At 41.3% G+C, this 17,799-nt stretch overlaps 1 protein-coding gene across 1 annotated transcript; it reads left to right on the top strand.

Moving 5' to 3' along the window:
* Positions 1–5,881: 5,881 nt before the first annotated feature.
* On the top strand, positions 5,882–13,109 carry DNAAF4 (dynein axonemal assembly factor 4; the record flags this gene model as incomplete). The annotated part of the gene is made up of 9 exons (XM_079541172.1): positions 5,882–6,004; positions 6,475–6,622; positions 7,323–7,456; positions 8,350–8,590; positions 9,339–9,484; positions 10,028–10,137; positions 10,814–10,967; positions 11,572–11,677; positions 13,000–13,109. 9 exons carry the CDS (start codon positions 5,882–5,884, stop codon positions 13,107–13,109), a joined length of 1,272 nt encoding a protein of 423 aa, XP_079397298.1.
* Between the last annotated feature and the right edge of the window lie 4,690 nt (positions 13,110–17,799).

Raw genomic sequence — 17,799 nt, 5'->3', positions numbered from 1 at the left:
TCTGGCTGGTTTATTGATCGCTTCTACAGCGTGTAACAAGCAGGTTGGCTGTGCCTCAATCTCTTCTTTCAGAAGGCTGAACTAAGGATTATTTCCTTGCTGTGTTCAGAGGCCCAGTTATTATTTGATATCTTCAGATGAAAGAGACAAAAGAAAAGCAATAAAGTTTTTGTTTCCTCTGTTTAAAATAAAAAATGTAATTCTGGGGGCTGCTACAAATGAATTTATTTTGTGACCTCTAAATTTTTTGGGGGGTCTTTATAACTAATTCTTAAAGTACAGTTTTCAGGCTTAACTTCAAGAATGCAGTGAAATCAATGGAACTGCAAGCACGAAGTCAGGAATGCTTCAAAGTGTTTGCAGTTCTCAGCCCCTGATATTTATAGGTGAAATGCTTTCTGTGGTTTGAGAGTTTTACAAAATCGAAGGTGTTCAAATGTAGCACCTCCTTAACATTTGTCTTGATTCCAACTTAATACAATAACACATCTGCATTAAATATCTTCCTTTTGTTTTAGATATAAACATTGCCTGCCAGTAAAACTATTGATGTAACATTTTCAAAAGAGGAAGCCGTGCTTCTTATCATGTTGTATGTGACTTAAATGACTGTTTCATATTAAAACTAATCTTTCCTTATGTACTGCTTAAATATACCTGTTTGGGGAATATCAGTTCAGTACTTTTATACAATTTTGAATGTGTTCCACATTGGTGACATGTATTTTTGCAATAATTTTTTTTGTTTCAATTTTAAATTAGAGCATGTCTGAAGTAATACATGCATTAGTGCTGTGGTGTGTGGCAAAGTTAATGTATGTAATTCAAATTGGAAAAAAGTTTCCAGACTTTGTCCAACATTCACCCTGTGGCTGGGGATTAAATTACTATGTAATACAAATTATTTCATATCATGATGTGTTTTAAGCTACTCTGTGAAGTATGTGAAACATTATTGTTTATGGGTTGGTAGCTGGCCTGGTGTCTTGCATTGAATGAGGTATGATAGGTGATAGCAACTTGTGATAATTAAAACTGACTGCGTTTCAGAACATAATTTCAGCATTCTGTACGTTATCATCCTGTTGCCATAACTGTTAGTATGAAGTCCATAATATTACCCACTGACAAATGGATGAACATTTGATAGTGAGCTCATGGGTGTGAAAATTCTGTTCCAACACTTTACTTGGTTTATAAAACATGCAATTTTAATATATTTTTTAATCTATTGGATATGGTTAGATATATGCAGGGAGATGTAGAACTGGATGTACTTTGAAGTTATCCTGCAATTACTACGTTTTGTCTGGAGCTTTCTGGAGTATTAGGACAGACCCTTCCTTAAAATTGGGAAATAAAGTGTACTTAGCAGAACCTTTAAGGCAATATAACAGTCCTACATTACATCTTTTGTTATGCACGTTCACTCTGGATGAACTGCCTCCAATTCCTTGTTGCTTTGTATAGATACTAAGGGCTCTCAAGTGCTTTAGTGTTGTGTGTCATCACTTCTGAGGTAATTAATGCTGAATGGTGTTCAGCCCCTTAGAGGTACTTCCTGTAGCTTAAAGTACTCAGTGTCTCAGTTACCTGTTTCAGACATGGCTTATGATCGTAGGGAGCACCTGTGTTTGTGTTGTTTACTGTACACGAGGAGTTCTTCCTTTTCACGTTCAAACAACTGTCAGTCTCAGAATAATTTTGATCCAGCCCCACCTTTTCCCTCAGAGCTTTGTGCACTGTATTTCAGGAATTGCTGTTCTGGAGACGGTTCAGGGCTGGAGTCATAAGAGGCGTTGCCTCTTTGTAGAGACTTCTGTCACCTGTGAAGGATAGTCTAAATCTGAACTTCCATTTAACTTAAGGAAGGTGAGCTTTTAATATATTTAGGGTTTGTTTCTTTGTTTTTGCCTTTTAGTCTGTTTGTTTGTTTTTCCTGAAATGCGAAATAATACGTGGTTGCTGAGGAATTCTTACTTGAAGGACATTCTCTCCCTCAGGCTTTTATATACGGCCCTTAGAGCAGACACTGTTGTTTAGGGCCTTCTGACTTGGAATTTTTTGTGTCTCCCTTCTCCTTTTAGTGTTAAAGATGAGTTGAAAAAGGCGAGTTACTCATCTGCAGCCACCTGAGCCCTGCAAAACATGAACTGATTGTTGACTTTTTTTTCCTGTTAATAAAGGTGTAATAATTGACCCTTCAGAAGATTAGAATCTGAACCAAATGTTCTTGGAAAATGTATGTGATAGATTTTGTCCATCACTGTATGCAACTTTGTTGCTTTCTGTTGTCTGGTTTCTTTTAAAATAAAGGTGGTGGGTTTTTTTGTTCTTTTTTTTCAGGGAAATTGTCTGTTGATTTTATGAAGATGAAGTAATGCATAAATGAACTCTTTGAATGTTTTGCCTGTGAGAATGCATTTGGATTGGGCATAACCCTGCAAAAAACTGTATAAATTTGGAAGAGGCAGCTCCTGTCTCTGTTGGAGAGATCTGCTGTTCTGTGGAGGCATTAATCTGAACTAAATTCAAAGCAGATTAGAAGAGGTCTTGTACCATAAGTCCCTTTTACTTATTGAAGGATGGGAAGAAATGCTAAGGCACCATTTGGCTGAATGAAATTGCAGAGCTTCTTGATTTTGGAAAGAGATTATGCAAATAATTATTTATTCTAATTAATAAAGTTCCTACTGAGCTATTACTATATTTTTTTCCTGAAGTGCCATTGCTAACATGTAGGAAATTAAACCTTACGGTGATCTTTAAAAGCAGTGGTATGCGTGGTCCCAAACCACACACTGAAAACACTTCATGGAATAAAAAGCATCTCGTAAGATGTTCCTGCTCTTTAAAAATGTGAAGGGATGAAACAAATGGGAGAGAACTTAGAAGAGGTGTGTGTGGTGGATAAATTATTTATTAAATTAAAGATAAGAAAGTGTAAACTATTAAAAGCAAAGTTTAAACCTTCTGAAGTCATTAGGTGGGAAGTAGACCCCTGCAAGATATGCATGTATTGGCAACTAGAGGGTCGAGAGTAGTATTATTAATTTGACTGAACTACAAATCCCTGTCCTTTAGAGCACAGGAAATAGGAATTTAAGAAGTTTTTCAGGGAATGTTTATTGCTTTTTTGTCTGATCAGTTATTACCAACAGAAGAAAGATTCTGAATTGACCTGTCTTCTAGTTTGTTTTGCAAAAGTGCCCCAGCAAGAGCTCATTCATATGACCAAGCAAGCTAGCAGTGTGGAGTTCTGTGATGTAGGTGGTGTTTTTTCAGATGTACATAACAAGACAACACTGGTAAGGCTGATGAGAGATCTTTCTGAGTCCTTTTTGTGTGTTGGAGCAGCTAAGTCTGCTACCTAAGAATGTGTTAGTGACTTTTATTACATCTCCTGCAAGTGAAGCACAGAGCTTGGCATTGGAGATCCAGCATTTAAGTAAATAGATATAAATGTAAGGTACCGGAACTATTTTGTGTAACTTGAGAACATCAAATACTGGTAACTGTAACTGTGGCCTGTGTTGTAAATTGTGTATAAATAATATGTTATTTCTGGCAGGCATAAGTAGCAAGCTACTTCATTTCAGTATATTCTCTGTGACTGAAGTAAAAATGATACCTGGATGAGAAAATCAGAAGGGCAGCAAATGTAAGACTTTTTTGTTACCTTTGGACTCTCCAGAATTGAGGAATGCCTTCCAGATAACTACAGATACATTCTGGAATGGGAGGGGATTCTAAATCACTATTACATTTTAATAATTCCATCCACTGCTGCTCTTTGAACACCTTGTCTGTTTGTTGGCTGCTTTAAAATCAAACTACCGTCCTCTCCTACCCTCAACTCTTCATCTGGAAAGCAGGCAAATAGGATGGGAACTGCTGTGTGCAGTTTTGGCCTTTCCAAGTAAGCTAAGGGTCTGTGTAGGAAAATGTTCTTTCTGGGGAAAAGGTTCTCACATGGAATCCTTCCTTAGCTTTTATTTGCATTATTAATTTTATATTCTGTTACAGTTTCTTAGACTTACAGCCGTGAGTTGACAGAGACATCTTGATTTAAGCCTTGGTTCAGAAATATAAACTCATCTTTTCCTGCTACAGCTGGCAACAAGGCTTCCTACTCTGTGATGCAGATCCTACAGTAAGCATGAAAATATGTATCATGCAAGGTTTAGGAAAAAAAAAATATGTTACATGTGCCAAGAATACTTAAAGCATTTTGACTCGGAGTCAAATCTTGTTTCACTTGTACTTTTGAATGCTCTTGGAATGAGGATCTTAATTCATATCTCAGATTCCTGTTCATGCAAGCATTCACTCTGATTATACTGATCTGGTGAATGAAAGTGAAGAATAACCCAGAGATTATATCAATTATGATGGATTTCTTTCTCTGAAAAAGTTTTTTAAACCTCTGCAATACCTATTTCTGTGCTGTACTGAGAGCAGTAGTTAGCTCACAGTATTAACCACTGGCATCTGATCACTCCTTCAGAATATAGCCACGTCAGGAACCTTAACTCGTGTGCAATGTTAACTTGATCTTTCGTAGTCCTCCATGGGAAAAAGAGTGTGGACACATACACACACACGACTTTGTGGCTCTTTTGGATTTTTCCAAGTAGTTCCAAGTAACTATGTATTTCAGGAACTTAAATGCACCGAACTGCTCCACAGAATCACAGAATCACAGAATGGCCAGGGTTGGAAGGGACCTCAAGGACCATGAATCTCCAACCCCTCTGCCACCCATTTAACACTAGACCAGGCTGCCCAGGGTCCCATCCAATCTGGCCTTGAACACCTCCAGGGATGGGGCATCCACAACCTCTCTGGGCAGCCTACTCCAGCACCTCACCACTCATAGTAAAGAACTTCCCCCCCGACATCCAACCTAAATCTTCCCTTCCTCAGCTTAAAACCATTTCCCCTTGTCCTGCAGTTATCAACCCTTTCAAAGAGTTGATTTCCCCTCCTCTCTGTAGGCTCCCTTTAGGTACTGAAAGGCTGCAATGAGGTCACCCCGCAGCCTTCTTTTCTCCAGGCTGAACAAGCCCGGCTCCCTCAGCCTGTCCTCACAGGGGAGGTGCTCCAGTTCCCTGATCATCTTTGTGGCTCTCCTCTGGACCCTCTCCAACAGCTCCCTGTCTTTCTTGTACTGGAGGCTCCAGACCTGAACGCAGTATTGCAGATGGGGCCACACAAGAGCGGAGCAGAGAGGGACAATCACCTCCCTGTTCCTGCTGGCCACCGCTCTTCTGATGGAAGATTGCTCCAAGTGAGTTAGGTTTGCCTTCAGTCGACGTTTCCCAGAACTAGCTGCTTTCTGCATGCTTTAGACTACTTGGACACAGGGGCATTGCTGTTTGAGGAAGGCTGGGCAGCAGCCTGTGTTACCTGCCTGGGTCAGCACTGTGTGGGGCGCTACACTGAGCTGCAGGCATGGCCTGACCCTCGTTAGAGGTCATCGGGAGCTTCAGTGCTTATATCAGTCCTCACCTTGTAATAGTTTTTACTAGAAGTTCTCCAAGTACCAACAGCCATGGAAGTGCAGTTGGATAACATGAGCTGCATTCTATCCTGCCCTGTTCAGGTGTGAGTGATGGAAGCCAGACCAGCGTCAGCTTAGTGTCTCGGTGAGTAACAGGCCGGGATCGGACCCACAACGCCGAGTTCTGCTGAGCCCACAGTTTCAACACACGTACGCCCCGTAGCCGGGCGGCCTCGGGGCTCGGCCCACAACTCCCAGCCTGCGGCGCGCCGCTCCGGCCCGGTGCCATCAGTTGCGGCTGCCGGCGGCTGCCAGCGCCTGCCGCGGGCGGTGCGGGGCCCCGGAAGCGCTCGGCTTTCCCTAGCAACGCCCGGCGCCATGCCGCTGTGGCTGCGGGAGCACAGCTGGCGGCAGAGCGGCTCTGCCGTGTACCTCTCGCTGCCCGTGCGCGGCCTGCGGGTCACCGCCGCCAACATCTTCTGCACCGAGCGGTACCTGAAGGTGGGCGGCGGGGCTGCGGTCCGGCGTCGCTCCGTTAAAAAAAACGCGCTCAGCGCACCGCGGCAGCGCTGCCGATTTCGCAGCCTTTTACAAACGTTAGGCTCTGCTGTCCCTTTGCGTGAAGCGGGCTGTTCGTGCCAATCTCTCTAGGCTGCCCTGTTCCAACTAATAATGCCAGCACCTGTCCGGTTCAGTGGGTGCTGGCTGCCTTTTCTGTAAGCTTCTGCATGAACCGTGACTTATAAGGATAAACTCGAGGTCTGCCGCTTTTTAGTTGGGTGCAGCAGAACACACGGTTTGGGTCTCTCGTCTGGTCCAGTGGTTCTAAAAACTGCACGGTGTGCTGAGTGATCAGCTTGCTGAGCAGCACTTGTTGCTGAGGTGTGCTGTGTGCTTGTGTTGTTTGGAACGTCTGAGAATGAAATAAGAATTCAGTTATTAGTACGTGTTTGTTAATTGTATTTTTATAGGTAAGCGTCCCTCCCTTTTTATTTGAAGCTGTTTTATATGCTCCTATTGATGACACAAACAGCACAGCAAAGATCGGCAATGGAATCGTTTTCTTCACTTTGTATAAAAAAGAAGTGGCCATGTGGGAGTCCCTGACTGTAGCAAATGGTAAGTTCTCTGTAGGGAAAAACAGATTGCATGTAAAGGACCCAAGCTGTGAAAACTCTTTTCAATGGCTTTGCTGCTTTTCTAACTGTATTATTTGATATAGGTAAATATTACCTTTACCTTCATGGCTTCAGAAAGTGCAAGAATTCTCATCTGTCACTGAACAACGTGGGTGTCAGCTGGGAACATTTTATTCCTTTTTTTCTGAGTCACCTTCTATTCATTCATAGGAAATTGTAGATGATATTTGTGATGTTGCTGGTTCCATATTGATCAACTGCTGGGGCCAAAATGCTGGTTCTGAAAAGAGAAAGAAATTATTAGAAAAGCCAGTTTTTGGGGAGGAAAGATTTCTCTGCTGTAATTTTACAAATCATAACTTAAAAAGTGTAACTTCTGCAGCTACACATCTCCTAAATTGAACCTTGTTTATTTTTAAAATAGAAAGTACAGCAGAACAGATAAAGAATGTAGTGGTTCTGCTGAGCACAAAACAGTGTTTCTTATGAAACTAGCACTGTGTGTTTGTGAGTCTTGGATTTTCATGTTTAGAGATGGGCTTGATGAAAACTGCTTTGTGGAGCTGGAAACATTGCATTTTCTTAGACAAAATGTAAAAGAGGAATCTTGTTTTTATGAAAGTGGTACATCACAATAGAATTTCAGACCTAAATTAGTGAACAGTTTTCGTTTATTTAAGTTAACAAGGAGGAACTGCAACATCTAAGAGAGAATGCTGTTCTAAGAGCACACGAAAAGGCAAAAGAGGAGACAGAAGCAAAAAAAGTTACAAAACAGGAGCACAAGAAGTATGCTTTGGAGGCTACAATGAAGGTAAATGTAGAAGGAACTCTACAAAACATGTGGATGCAATTGCCAATTAATCTGGGAGCTGCTTGGTTAAATGTGTAAGAAGGACTCATTTTTATTACAGTGGTGGAGAATCTTGTATCTTAAAACATAGGTCTTACCAGTTATGAAATTGCTGTAAAAATACTTAGAAGTTGTTTTCATTAGTTACTCTGAAGAAAGGTTTTTTTTGTGTGTGTGTGAGTTCAGATTTTTATCACTTAAAAGAAGACTATAATTATGGGGCAAAATGTTAATCTATTAACATTGGCCTCTGCAAACAGTGTGAGTATTTGCTCATTTGTTGTTGACAAATATTCATTTTTTAAAAATCTTATTCAGTGAGGTGTTGTCTTCCAGAAGCACTGGTAATTAGGGCCTCATTGGAAGGCACTTCCCAGCTCTCTAGTAATCATCATCGTTACTGAATCAAAGGCAGGAAGAGCTTTAACATCAAGTATAATAAAGCAGTCCAAGTAGATTTAAAAAACAAAAAAAGTATTTTTTTCAGTGTAAAGGTGATATGTGAACAGCATATGTTGTGTGTTGAACTGAAATGAACTTTGAAGACAAAAGGAAAGACTATTAAAGATTTGTTTGGGGAGTACCTTTTTCATTCTTTAATATGCAGGGAAAATTGGATCATACCTCCATAGTGGTAGTAAAATAGTTGAAATATATGGCTTTTAAAAAACTAATCAGTTTACTGCTCATCACAATTACAGTCATTTTAAAGCATTATTTATAACTTTACCTGTGGGCTTTTGTTAATGATGATTATTTACTTGGGACATGATAAAGGCAAAACCAATTATACCTTTTATTCAGACATCTTATTATTGAATGTTATGTGTCTCACAGTTTTATCATTCACACAGCTAGAAGAAGCAGAAAGAAAAAGAATTGAAGGTTTGAAAGAACAGGAGAGACAGAAAGTTGCTAAGGAGTTGGAGCTATGGAGACGTCAGCAAAACAATGTTGAGAAACAAAAGAGGGTACAAAATGAAGGGGAACTACATGAAGAAGGAGAGCAACTAAAGGAGAAGAAAAGGGAAAAAATAAACAAAACCAGAATTCCTAATGAAGAAATTTCCAAGACCAAACTCAAAGATACAAAAGGTTGTGTTATTGAGATATATTTTAACATTCTGCAGAGTGTGGGTATAACTTTATTCCTAGATGTTTCTGGTTCATTTTTTATCTTTGTCTCTACTGTACTGAACTCTTTTTTTTTTTTTTTTTTTTTTTTGGTTTGCAGTTACATTTGTGTCTTTATTTTCTTGCAATTCATTGAGCTAAAATGTGTGAGTTCTTAGCTCTCATTTAAGTCTTCGGAAACACAAGCCAAGTTTTGTTGTACGCTTTAGCAAAATAGAACAGAAAGTCTTTCTAACAGTGCAAAGCAAACTCTCTGAGGGTGGAGTTCACGTTACCACTGAAGTGTCTACACTGCCATTTTTTGCAGAGATAAGCAGTCTCATTTCACTCTCCCATGCCTTGGCCCTGCAGAGAGCTAATGAGGAACTAAGCCAAGAAAAATTTGTTCCTTTTGGTTTTGTTTAAATTGTTCAGTAAGATTAGTTTTAGGTCTTAGACTTGCCCTGCTAGAGAGTCATGTAAGTGAAAGAGTGCTTTAAAAAGAACCCATTTCTGAAAGTGTAGTGTCAGTAATACATTGCATGCTTAGCAGCAAGAACAAATGCTGTTTGAAACTTTCCTTCAATAGAATAAGTCCCAACTTTCCTGAAGGTTTATTTCTAATAACCAGAATTTCTAGATTAGGTTTATTTTGGAATTTGGTAGAAAAACAGAAAAATAATCCCTTTTCCTTCTCTTTTCAATTCTAGTACTCTAATTCTTTTTGTAGGTCGTGGTTCCTATAGTATCTTTTCAGAGAATTTAAGAGAAGAGCAGTTGCCAGCTCCTCGATCTGCCGGTACCATTAAAATCAACTTCACATCACGAGTTTTTCCTACAGCTCTTCGAGAGTCTCGTGTAGCAGAAGAGGAAGAGGTAGGGATTGTTGTGTTTGTCTGGTGCTTCTCTTGTCTTCCAGGATGGCAAACCATTTCCTCTTTGTTCAGGAAGTTGGCAAAAATGTTACCTGTGGTCTGTTCTTACCTTCCAAGGAATACAGTCTTATGTAAAGATTTAAATACTTTTCACCATGCATTGTGTAGATAAATGACTTTTTTTTTTTTAATTAAAAATTTGCAACACTGAATTCCATGAAGTACAAGGTTTGAAATTTCTTTGCTCTTATACTTAAGACTCATTAAGTTCTGTCTTAAAAAGGAACTCTCTGAAGCTTACCTCTCACAATAAGTCTTTCTTGAGCTTTACTGAATAGGTATTAATAATGCAGTGACCTTACTTCTCACACAGCAATAAAATATTCGGGGAAAATAGGAAATTGTTCCTGTCTTACATTAATGAATATTTATCTCTGCCCAAAATATGAGGCAAATAGAATTCTTTTCGTAGACTGAATGAGCAGATAAGAACAGTATTTAATTTTTCCTTCAGAAATAATACTTGCAAATTGTATATTTAAAGTGGCTACAAAAACAGGCAGAAGCTCGAAGGATAATAAATGCTGATTTGTCTGAGCTGGAAGATTTAAAAGAAGAGGAGAAAAATCCAGACTGGTTAAAGGACAAGGGAAAGTAAGTTAGATTCCATATGAAGATTTATTTAAAATGAAATATTAGTTACACTGTGTTTGTCTTATGTATAATTGTGATATTTTTGGTTTATTCTAAACACAGATGAGGAATGTCTACACAGTGAAGAGTTTATTGATAGCTTAAGGGCTTTTAATCTCATAGAAAGTCATGAGATGAAATTGCTGAAGGAAATTCACCATTTAAAAATAAAATCATAAACAAATACAGCACATTTTCGTACTGAGGGCAGTTCAATTAGTGAAATATTATGCCTAGGTAATTTCCTGTCAGTTGCACTTATTCAGATGTTAAATACCTGTCTGAAGCAAGCACTAGGAATTTATAAAACTATTGGTGCATTTATGTAGCTGTGTTATACAGGATGTTTTGATTAGATAATCATAATCTGATGTATCTCTTAAAATTAGTCATGTGGCTGCATAAATGCGTCCACTTTTTGCTGATCTGTACATGTGACTTTGCAAAACATGATCAATATGCTATGTTCTGTGCATTGTTTGACATTCTGAACATTAAGTTCTCAGAAAAAGTTGTAAATGACAAATGGAACCTGCTAAATCCATAATTTTTGCTTAATTCTTATTAAGAAGTAGGTATTTGTTTCATGATGCATTATCTTGTTGAAATCACGTTTCACTTCTTGCTTTATACTTAGCAAAATGTTTGCAACAGGAAACTATCTTGCAGCTGTAAATGCATATAACCTTGCAGTCCGACTAAACAATAAGCTTCCACTGCTGTATTTGAATCGTGCTGCTTGCCATCTTAAGCTGAGAAATTTACACAAAGCCATTGAAGATTCCTCTAAGGTATAAATGTATAGATTCTCAGACTATTGTCTTATACACACTTGTGATTTGTTATTGCAATACTTCTGTTTCAAGAAGATCTGTAAAAAAAAGTTATAGTGCAGTTCACAATTTTTAAATTTGGAATTGATATAATGAAACCAGTTGACTTGGTACATGCTTCTTTACTGGTAAAATATCATAGGAACACTTTCACTCCAGGGATTAAAACAAAACAAACCACCCACTTGGAGCAGAAAAAGTACTGAATATGCACAAATACCTGTTGTATTATATTGTAATGTTCTTCACATGATGGGAAGAAAAAAGAGGTGGCAGAAGTAGTAAGGAAGACACCTTAAAAATACCAGACATTTTTCAGTAAGGGCTGCATCATCTCTATGTATTAACCATGGCAGTGATAATATGTTTATCAAACTGTGGGATGAGTGATAGAAATAGTAGTGAGTTATGTAGGCTGTATAGTTACATTTCAATTGTAATTTATTAAGTGAAAGGAAGATATGTAAGTTAATCAAACAAAACCCACCCCAAACAAACAAAAAAATCAGCAAAATTGTGGAAAATCTACTTGTAACTATTTCTGGTGTTTTCATTTGTGAAGGCACTAGAATTGCTAACACCACCTGTTCCTGATAATGAGAATGCTCGAGTAAAAGCATATGTGAGACGTGGCACAGCCTTTTGTCAGCTGGAGCTGTATGCTGAAGGTAAGACCTTGATCTTTGTGAACACGTGCACATGGACCCATTCTGACAACTGAGTCATTGGTTTAGCTCAGTGAGACTGCTCACACCTGTGTTTCTTTTTTTTTTTTTTTCTTTTCAGGAAGGACAATTTACTGGCTAATTGCAATTCCACTTGATTTTTTTAAATCTTAAGTTGTCAGAGAATTGATTGTACTTCTAATTCAGGGGGTACACATTAGTTTCATTGAGGAAAAGGCTTCAGTGAGTTGTGTATCATCCTCCCTTTGGTCCATTGGGTAGTCAGTCTTTCTGTGCATTGCAGCCAAATCTTGACTGTAGCAAGCTGCTGGCCGTGGAGGGTATTATGTGGAGTGAAATGAGAGGTTAGAGGTGAGACTTTCAAATTAGGAACCATTCAAAAGTGGCAGGCAAACTGATGTGAAACTAGGTTGCAGTACTTCAGCTGTTCATGAGACAACACTATACTGATTTTTAGATTATAGCATTAGCAACTATAGAACACCTTAATTAAAATAACCTGAAATATTTCTAAATTACTTGTTTGTGACCTTTGTAGTAACATGTCTTTTTAAACCTGTATATGAAATCCATATTGACCAAAAAGATGTTTATCAAGTATGTGTCATCTTTATACAGATAAGAGTTATGTGTCCCTTGGTTTTGTAAGGCAAAGTTAAAAGGGAAAGATGATAATAGCAAGTGAAGAATGTTCAAAATGTTTATGCAGAGCTTTTCCCAGCTGTTATCTTATCTATGAATCCCTTTGTCACTTCCTTGCAATTTCACTTGTACAGGAAAGCCTAATAAGGACTACTTCCTTCCGTCCTTCCTTCCGTCCTTGTGTGCCTCTGTTATAATTTTGTCTGATGTAGATTTGATTAGGCTGTTGTGCTCATTTGTTTATTTGTTAACTGAATGGCAAACTTAGAACAACTGTAAGATAGTCTGCAGGTGGAAGCCCTACCCTGTGCAAAGTCTTTAGGCTGAAGAAAGCCTAAGTTAGACCAAAGTTAGTTGACCTCTGTGTGTGAGCAGACACATACATATGATGAAGCGGGTCTCTTTTGGTGTTTCAGGACCTGAAATGTTTGTGTGGCAGTGATGTTTCCATTAAAATATTTTTAAAAATAATAGGAACAAGGTATACATTTAGTATACTGACAGCAGTTAATCCTGTTGTTGTTCTGATCCGTTTTGCTTAATAGCAAATTTCAAGAGCAGTACTTTATGCAGTCAGCCAGGGAGCATTTATTTCCAGTTAGTTGCTAAAGAGGAAAAGACATTTGCATTAATGATTGACGCTCTTATTAATGTATTGATAGGTCTCCAGGATTATGAAGCAGCTCTCAAGATTGATCCTAAAAATAAAACCATAGAAAAAGATGCAGAGAAGATTCGACACACAATTCAGGGAACAGTGCAAAATTCTTAAAAATAAAAAAGGAGCTTTTTGTGCCTTTTGGGGGCCTCAGAAGGAGCCTTAGTTCATGTTCTCTTCAGTATGTTACTAAATAGATTTTTTTTGTTTCACTTGGAATACCTATTGAATTCATAAAATACTGGATATGAGTAGTTATTTTTTGGCAAGCATGGCTCTATAACAAATACGATTAGATATACTGCATATCATTTTGATACAAGGTTGTCAAGTTTTTTTTCTGTGCTGTGTGTTGGGCTAAAGAATAAAACATACCTTTTGTACTTGATTTGAAGTTACCTACAGCCAAATAAATTATTTGTCTGGAAGTATCTACTGAATGTAGACAGTGAGTTTTCAAACATCTTCAGTAGTTCTCTGTAGTCAGCACAAAACTTCTCTTCCTGTTCTTCACCAAAGACAAAACAGTTATCTGTGCTTGGATACTAGTGAAAGTATCTGCTGTGAAGTCTATGTGAAATATAAGTTTAGTAATTTCATACATTTTATATGGATTTGCACTAGGAAATATTAATTTATTTTTAATGAATCTAACATGGATGGTAGTCTGAATTTTTGTGCCTGTTAAGCACTCGCAATTCCTGCTGCAGTCTGAAGGCTCTTCTCTTTTTTATGTGCTTTCCTCTTTTCTTTGTGCCTGTAGAGCTTGGTATATCTGAAACTAAGACAGTGAATTCATACACTGTAATTCAGGCACCCAGTTTAGATAACCTCCACCTGAAATCATGAGGTAAATTTTATGTAGCATAGAATATTCTTTTTTAGCAGCCATGATTTGTAAATATTTGCAGACTATTTTGTATCATTTGTTTGGGCTGACCGAACAAGGGAATTGAGAAAGAATGTACAAATGTATATGTAGATAAGATATTCTGTGCAATTTTCATGCTGTTGAAACAAGGAGGGGGTGGCAGGTGTTGCTTCCAGATGTTTGACCTAGAGCCTTGGGAGTTGTGCTGAGCTGAGTCAGAAATGCTGGGGGTAGCTGCCATCTTATCTGCAGATACTTACTGAATTGCAGGGCAGGGAGGTGTGAATGCTTCGTTCATGGCAGTTGAAAGGAGGGCAGTGCCTCAGTTAAGTGTAATACTACACTTGCCAAAATATGGTAACTTTCTTTCAGGTAGGTACTGAGGAGAAGCGAGGGTTAAGATAAGGAGTCACTGTTGAGAGGAGGAAGATGAAAGAAGCAGGTTCTGTTTTTGTCTCTAATTCTCTGCTTTGGTTTGGAGTCTGTTAGAATAACCTGTGTACGTTACACAATATATACATCAATATACAATATTGATAAGTTATATTATTGATAAGTTATACAATACTTTGTATTGTACTGATCTGCGATAGCTACTTAAGGCTGTTTCTGATGTAGGCAGGCGCCTTTTTCTACTGCTGTGAAATAGACACAGTTCCCTTACGAGAGCCTGCAGAATCGAATGTACTTGGTGGTACGGATAACACCAGCCTGTCTGGTTTGGCTACATGGGGAACAAATGGAGTAAAACTGATCTCAACACCTGATCTTGTGCTGTGTATACCACATCAAAGTCAGTTTTGGTAGGCTGATACTTAGTGTCCTGGGATGTAGCAGTGCAGAGTTTTAAAATCAGAAAATAATTTAAACATAACCATTCCAGGAAACGACTCCTGCATTTGACTCTTCCTACAGATTTGAGTTACACATATGATAGGTTTCAGAGGTTTTATTTTTGCAGTTTAGTTTTGACTCGGAGAAGCGCGTCATTAATGTGCTACATCTTTTTGGGTATGTTTTACTCACAGCAGCAAAACAAAGCAACTGAAATATTTGGCTGTTATTCCCAGAACAACTGAAACAACAAAGTCAGAGTTCTTAAAGCAAAGTGTCTGGTCTGTGAGAGAACGGACTCGTTTGTTACAAAGTGTGCTGCAAGTTGGGGTAGTCATAAACCCTACTTCTGTCAAAGGCAGTATTTAAATAACTGTCTTGAGATGATCCACAAGTGAGTAAGTGTTCTGGAAATGTTTGATCCAGGGGATGATACATATGGGGCAGCATCTATGCAGTAGGTACTGCAGTGTTGTATTCGTATGAGGCTGTTTCAAACAGCAAAACCTGAGGCTTTGCCAAAGAACTGCTGGTCAGGAGTATGCTGGGCTCCAGCATGCAGGAGGACATGGGATTCCAGGGGTTTGTGTGGGGAGGAGGATGAGGAGATGGTTTTTTTCTTGGTGATTGAACTCTGAGGCATTTTCTCAGCAGAAGTCATCTTGCCCTGCTAAAGAAGCAAATTTCGCTCAGCCTTTCACATACTGGGGCAGAACATCTCACATTTGTTCATGTTTGTGGTCAGAGTGTTGTGCAAGGCATGTAGTGAAATACCCGGGTGCAGCAGGGAGCTGCACACTGCTTGCTTCTGATCTGTAGTCAGCTGGGGGCAGGGAGAAATGAACTCGTGTTGAGATGTAGTAGCAGAGCTTGACGTGGCATTAATTTCTGCATCAGCGATAAGCTTTTGAGCATACGTGCCTTAATGTGTGACAGGAGCAGTAAGGGCGATAAGAAAATACGTGTAAGAATAAGGCGATGTGGTTGTTACGTTTCGCTTTTGGCTCTTCCAATCTGTCAGGCTTGCCCTAAGCAGGGCTCCCGTTCACCCCCTTTCTCAGTGCGAGCGGCGCGGTGCAGTCGCCCAGGAGCGCTGTCCCTTAGCCCGGGGCTCCGGGGATGAACCTCCAAAGGCCGGGCTGCTCCGCGGCCCCGCGCCGAGCTCGGCGGTTCCGCTGCGGCCGCGGTGCGCGGCGCGGCGTCGCCATAGCAGCCGTGGGCCGGCGGGGCGGGGCCGGGCGCGCGGCGCGGTGCGCTTCGGGCGCTGTAGTCGGCGGGGCGGTCGGGCCGGCCGGCCGCGGCGGGGCGCGGACTACGCTCTCCAGGGCGCCCCGGGGCGCCGCCGCCGTGCGCAGGCGCCGGCCCGGGCGCTCGGTGTTGTTTTGCGGCGGCGTCACCGGCGGTCCCGCCGGCGTTCCGTCGTCTGAGGCGGGCCCCGCGCTCAGGTAGGCGGCGGGGCGGCCTCGGGGGCTGCCGGCCCCGGCCCGTTCCGGTGCGCGGTCCGCTCTGCGGCGCTGCGGCTGGTCGCGGGGAGCCTGTCCCGGCGCGGAGGGGCCGCTCGGAGGGGCGAAGCCCGCGGGTGGGGGGTCGCCGGGGCCGCTCGGGGGTCGCTCGGGCGAGGGGCCGGGGAGGCTGAGGAGGCTGAGGGGAAGCTACGGGTGCAGTGCGGGGGGAAGCCGTCAGTCGCGAGCCGGGCCCCGCCGCCTGGGGCAGCGCCGCGTGCCAACTTCCTGCTCTTTCATCATCCCCCGCCGCGGGACGGGCGGGCGGCACCTGCGCTGCCTCGGCGGGACGAGCCGGGGGGGCGCGGCGCGGGGTGAGAGCCGGCAACGTCCGCTGGAGCCGGGGCACGGCGGGCCGTGACGAGCCGTGGCTCCGCGTCGTTCCTCCGGCTGGCCGTGCGGGGTGCCGGCCGCGCGCTGTTCCGCTGCGGGCTCCCGTCCGGCTCCCGTGGGTACGCGGGGCGAGGCGCTCCGTGCCGTGCCGCGGGACAGGTGTCTGTCGGCCTGTTCGCGTCCTGCCTCCGTCCCGCGCTTCGGCAGGGCGGCGCACCTCTGGCTTCCAGACGGCCGTATAGAAGCAGGTGTCAGCAGAGGTGTGGGGCGTTTGGGGCCTGGAGTTACCTGCCCACTGCGGGCTGGGGTATAAAAGAACTTGAACTGTTAGGACTGTGCGTGTCTTATTCATCTTTCACAGAAATAAGCAGCTTAGCTGTTGCTTGTGGTTCAGGAGCAGCGTACCTGGGTATTTTTTTTATTAAAGCTATGCAAGCTGTTTTATTTTAGAACAAAATAATTCTAAAAAAGCTTTACGTCTGTGCGTATAAGAATATAGATGTCCAAGAGATGCCTTTCAGTCTATCAGAACTTAATCAACTAATATCAGAACCATCCTGCATCTTGATCAATATAACAGTTATCAATCTCACTTATTTTGTAATTCTTTTTTTTTTCTTTATTTGATAATTTTCCATACAAGGCAAACTTTTTTTTTTGCTGACTGCTCAAACCTATAAGCAGTTATCCAGTATTGGTGGGACCTTCAGGCTGAGCACAAGATAAGTAACCCTTAACTCAAGGCTGTTCATCAAGGCCAGCAAGCAGTACAAAATAATGATTGTGTGGCTGTCTGTCCCTTGGTTTTGAATATCTTTGGATTACACAGATACCCCCCTGCCGCTAAAGCAAGGGAACCTGAAGCTGTGGGTTTTGGAGGGAAGGCATATGTTAAACAGCTCTGTAGAGCCTGAGGTTGTGTGTTTGTTGGAACTGGTTTCATGCTGTGCTCCATTACCAGTCTACCTGATTTGGGAGGAGGGACAGCATGTCATAGCATCTGTGTTGCTGTAGCCAGGGCCATGCTGAAATGCTCAGTTGGCCAGGGGAGGACAGGCATGGCCGTGTCCAGCACCAAGTATGCTGTGAGAAACTGCCCTTTCAAAATTTATAAATGCCTTTGTATCAACAGAAATACTTTTTTTTTTTTTTTTTTTTTTTTTTTTTTTTTTTTGTATATGAAAGGGTTTATATTATGTGATTTCATTGCTTTTCCTTTAGCACTAAGGTGCAGTGTGACTGGATTTGCTGTGTGGCAAAACCA

Source organism: Tetrao urogallus, assembly GCF_951394365.1.
Source record: "Tetrao urogallus genome assembly, chromosome: 11".
Classification (NCBI taxonomy): domain Eukaryota; kingdom Metazoa; phylum Chordata; class Aves; order Galliformes; family Phasianidae; genus Tetrao; species Tetrao urogallus.
The sequence above is the reverse complement of the archived record's forward strand: the minus strand, read 5'-3'. Positions and strand labels throughout refer to the sequence as shown.